This window comes from Penaeus vannamei, chromosome 34 (assembly GCF_042767895.1).
Source record: "Penaeus vannamei isolate JL-2024 chromosome 34, ASM4276789v1, whole genome shotgun sequence".
NCBI classification, from domain to species: domain Eukaryota; kingdom Metazoa; phylum Arthropoda; class Malacostraca; order Decapoda; family Penaeidae; genus Penaeus; species Penaeus vannamei.
In genome coordinates this window covers 7,346,409-7,350,446 of record NC_091582.1, presented here as the reverse complement: position 1 = coordinate 7,350,446, position 4,038 = coordinate 7,346,409, and the positions used below count along the sequence as shown (strand labels likewise).

The window sequence follows — 4,038 nt, the reverse complement described above, 5'->3', positions numbered from 1 at the left end:
CAACATGTTCAGTATTTCTGTTATCAATATCTACTGAATTTTTCTTCAAGGCTGGACAGAAATTTTTTTTTTGATCAGATTAGACAACTGAAGATCCCACATATACCAGTTTATGTGGACTTGAGATCATTACCTTTTCTTTAGAACAGCAGTACTAATCAGGAACACAGTTGATAGCTAAAATCACTATGTACCTAAATTATGTACTCAGGAAATAAAAGAAAACAGTACATGAAAAGAGGCTTTTATTTCTCACTTTCATTCATCAGTATTTGACATCACAAAGTTTCTGACCAGGAGGAGCTGCAAGAACAGACCTTAAAGGAAGTTAAAGCAAAAGCAATTTTCAAACCTTTTTCAAAACTTTTAAATCAAATTAAAACATCACATGCTAGCCATGCTCCCAGGAGCTCCAATGATAATGTAAGCTATGGGATTTGGAATAGCTGAAGTTTGAGGTGTCTAGACTTTCAAATTAAATCTGAATTATTTTCCTTTATGCTTAAGGAAAATAGTAACCCATATCAATTTACCAATTCAATAGTTCATGAACAGAATGTATAAAGTCTGCAACTACAGCATATCCCTTCACATGACCTGTGAGCTAAGTTCTCTTCTGATGTCCCTGTAACAATTCCCAGAGGTTCATCTAGCTCCAGGTGTGGGCAATTATCTAATGCCCTTCTATAACAATTTGAAAGGACAGTTTCAAAAGCTATCCTGACATGCAATGACTTTCAGATCTGCCCTGTGTCTGCTTGCCCACTATCTAAACTAATATCACATTTCTGCTCATCATACTGTAGTGTGAGAGCTTCCATTGTAACACAACCAGTAACAAACTGTGCATAAAGAAAAAAAAAAAGAAAAAGAAAAAAAAAAAAAGAAAAAGAAAAGTAATACTGATTTGTACATAGTTTACACAATGAAAAATTTAATACTAAAACTTACGATGATAATATAAAAAACAATATTCCATTTTACCAGTTCTGAAAATTATTGCATGCTCAAGACACCCTTTATATCTAATCCCTTGGAATGAAACAAACATGGGGAAAGTAGTTGCAACAGTGTTGGTGGTGATAAGGCTATTTTATTCCCTCTTTCGCACATTGTTTTTTTTCTTTTTTTTTAATATAGAAATGCTTTGGGGTGTTTACAACTCACACTTGTGAAATATAAATGCTCCATTCTATTATTCATTTCCCATTCGGAGAAACTAGCACACTACAACATATGAAAGAGGTTGAATCAAGCATAATCTTTGAGTAGTGATCAAAGTGATTTACTACAAAATAGACGAGAATGTGACCTTGGACACTGGTTTCCTCTTCGCTCCTCCAGTTAAAGTACTTCTGTGATAATGTGAAGTTGTCAATATTAACGGATATTGGCAACTGCACCCACATCAAATAAAAAAATGGAATCAGCTATTAGCAGATGCTAATCTGTACTTGGCCTTGTGAACTACATGTAACAAGTTAACATTTTATGTATGTGTAATGCCCAGTATGACAGCAGTGCTGGAAATGTAACGTCAAAACAGTGAGCATGGATGTGAGCCAAGTCAGATAAGACATCTCTGAGGATTACTGTGTCTGCATGCTGATCACTGGAAAAAGTGGACTAAACCTCACCAATCTTCTGTTGCCAGGTACAAAATGTACATCAGTCTCAGCTGAAGTTTCAAAAATAAGTTAAAAAATTCTAACATACAAAAACATCACTGGAATCAAATACCAGTACATAAATCAATGACCTCAAGCAGTACCCATTTTAATCCACTTCTTCTATATTTCCAATATAATTTCAAGGACTTTTTAGATGTTGAAACTGAAATAAGCACAAAAAAACCTTTGTTTCAATCCTGACTAGTAGCTGTTAAAAAGGGAATGATTTTGGTAATCACAATAACATGTTTTATTATTACCAAATAATAATAAAAGAGTAATTGTTGTCCAAGATTTAGAGATTGAATTCCATCACAACCATCCAAAAAAGGAGGGTTCTTTTATTTACTCATAGAAACACAATCTACATCAGGGGAGGCACTATGTCTAAGTACACGTCATCAGTGGAAAAATTGTTGTGTTCACGAAATGGAAATCAATCTGATAACTCTAATACAGTTAGAGAAGTGGGAGTAACTAAATTACAAAAGAAGCCACTTATGTTATTGTGAAGTTTGTTTACCATATCACTGAAGTTTCATCATCATCACCTCAAGCACCAGTATTTTCAAGTGGCCATTGTTGAGTTACATTATCAAAACAGCAACATTCACTGAGAAGCACACCATTCCATCAAGTTGTACAATGGCTCTACTGCAGATTTTACTTGAGCAGTCCTCTTGCAGATGTTTGGACCACTTACACTGCAGCCATCCGTTTGAGATTGGCTGCACTGGACAGAGGTTTCCTATGAGTAGTAAGAGAGTAGGCCATGGTGACTATAATTGGTTAGCCTAACGTCGCGGTGCAAAACTACCTCTGGGTCCACCTGGTCCACCTCGATTACTGTCACGATTAAAGCCTGGTCGTCCTCCTCCTCGTCCCTGTAAGCCACTAGGGGGGCCTTGACGCATGCCACCGCTGCCTCCCATTCCTCCACGGCCACTGTTGGGACGGCCCATTCCGCCTCCATCCATCCTTAGGCGAGCCTTCTTCTCTTCCACGTTCAACCGATGCTCACCATTAAGATGGATTGGCTGTAGGAAGTAAATAAAAGTTTAGATTAAAACAAATCTTAAAATTACATGATCATTTTTAGTTGTAGTATATGAAAAGCAACTGTACATTAAAAGCATATATTCTATTTGGACTTTCATTTTGTAATAAATACAGCTGACATTTTAACACTACTCATATGCTACATAATTTCTCTAACATATCTCAAACATTCAGATTGTAGATTGTTATCTTTGTCCTTACCCTAGAGTTGAGAGCCTTTGACACAGAACCTTCCTCTTCAAATGTGATGAAACCGAAGTTGGGGACCTGACCTTTGGGACCAGTTTTTCCTTTAGCAGTATTAATACGGATATCCATAATTTTCCCAAATCTTGAGAATTCCGCCTGCAAATTAACATGTATTAATCTATTTACATATACCAAGAAAAGGTATGTTAAACACTGACTGACTATCTGCAATTAGTTTGTAAAAATGAGAACGAAAGAAAAAATTAATATATGAAACAATGAAAAAGACAATACTAATAAAAAAAGAACACAAAGACGTATTCAAACCCCATACCTTCAGTTCATCCTCTCCAGCTGTGTGTGGAAGGTTACCAACAAAGATCTGCTGACTGTCTGGTACAGGAGGAGCTCTCCTTCTTTCTTCCCCACCTAGGCTCTCTAGGGACACAGAATAGCATCACTAAAATCAGTTTCCATTAATGATAATGAGCATCTTTCAGAGATGAAACAAAATCCTGTTACCTGATGAAATCTAGCATTGCATAAATAAAAAGTGGATAACTTCAGAGATGTGTCTTCCAACTAGCTCCAAATGTCTGTACAAACTTTTTAAATGCAAGAACAAGATTAACAGTTGTATAAACCTACCCAATTCTGAATTGTCTTCACTGTTAGGCCTATAAGGACGATCACGCGGTGCCCCTCGACCTTGTGCATTCCTTGGTGGTCTCTGGGTGAAGCCACCAGTAGAGTGAGCCTGACTCACAGCTGGAGTGGTGGTGCTTGCCTGGGTTCGGTTGTCAGTTCGATTCTATGAATTAATTCAAATTCATAAGAAACTAATAATATATTAGATTGTATCTACAAATAAAAACACAATTCTAATGAAGAACCTAACTATTTACTAAGAACCCCCCCCCCTTCCGTATATGATGTCCTCAGAGAAAGACTGTGGCTCACCTGTGGGGGCTGTTGCTGTGCTGGAGGAGTTGGCTGGGCATGAGATGATGGCTGTGAGGCAGCAGGTGCTGGAGCTGCAGGGAAACCTTGGGAATTTTTGAAGAGATTGGCAAAAGTCTTCGGCTCATTTGATGGCAACTGAACAGGTTCTGGTTGTGGG

The 4,038-nt window shown here is 37.4% G+C and overlaps 1 protein-coding gene across 4 annotated transcripts in view; it reads right to left on the bottom strand.

The window, feature by feature from the left end:
• Positions 1-232: 232 nt before the first annotated feature.
• rin (ras GTPase-activating protein-binding protein 2) overlaps positions 233-4,038 on the bottom strand; it is an 18,230-nt gene continuing 14,424 nt past the window's right edge. For 2 of the 4 annotated variants that reach the window (XM_070145519.1, XM_027354967.2), the window contains exons 7-11: positions 3,879-4,038; positions 3,567-3,729; positions 3,253-3,356; positions 2,931-3,074; positions 233-2,707 (exon numbers count right to left, since the gene is read on the bottom strand). The exon at positions 3,879-4,038 is cut by the window's right edge and continues 113 nt beyond it. In XM_070145519.1, the coding sequence (XP_070001620.1) occupies positions 2,465-2,707; positions 2,931-3,074; positions 3,253-3,356; positions 3,567-3,729; positions 3,879-4,038 (814 nt within the window). In that variant the 3' untranslated portion in view covers positions 233-2,464. The remainder of the gene's footprint in view (positions 2,708-2,930; positions 3,075-3,252; positions 3,357-3,566; positions 3,730-3,878) is intronic. The other 2 variants (XM_070145521.1, XM_070145520.1) reach the window with 1 other exon arrangement.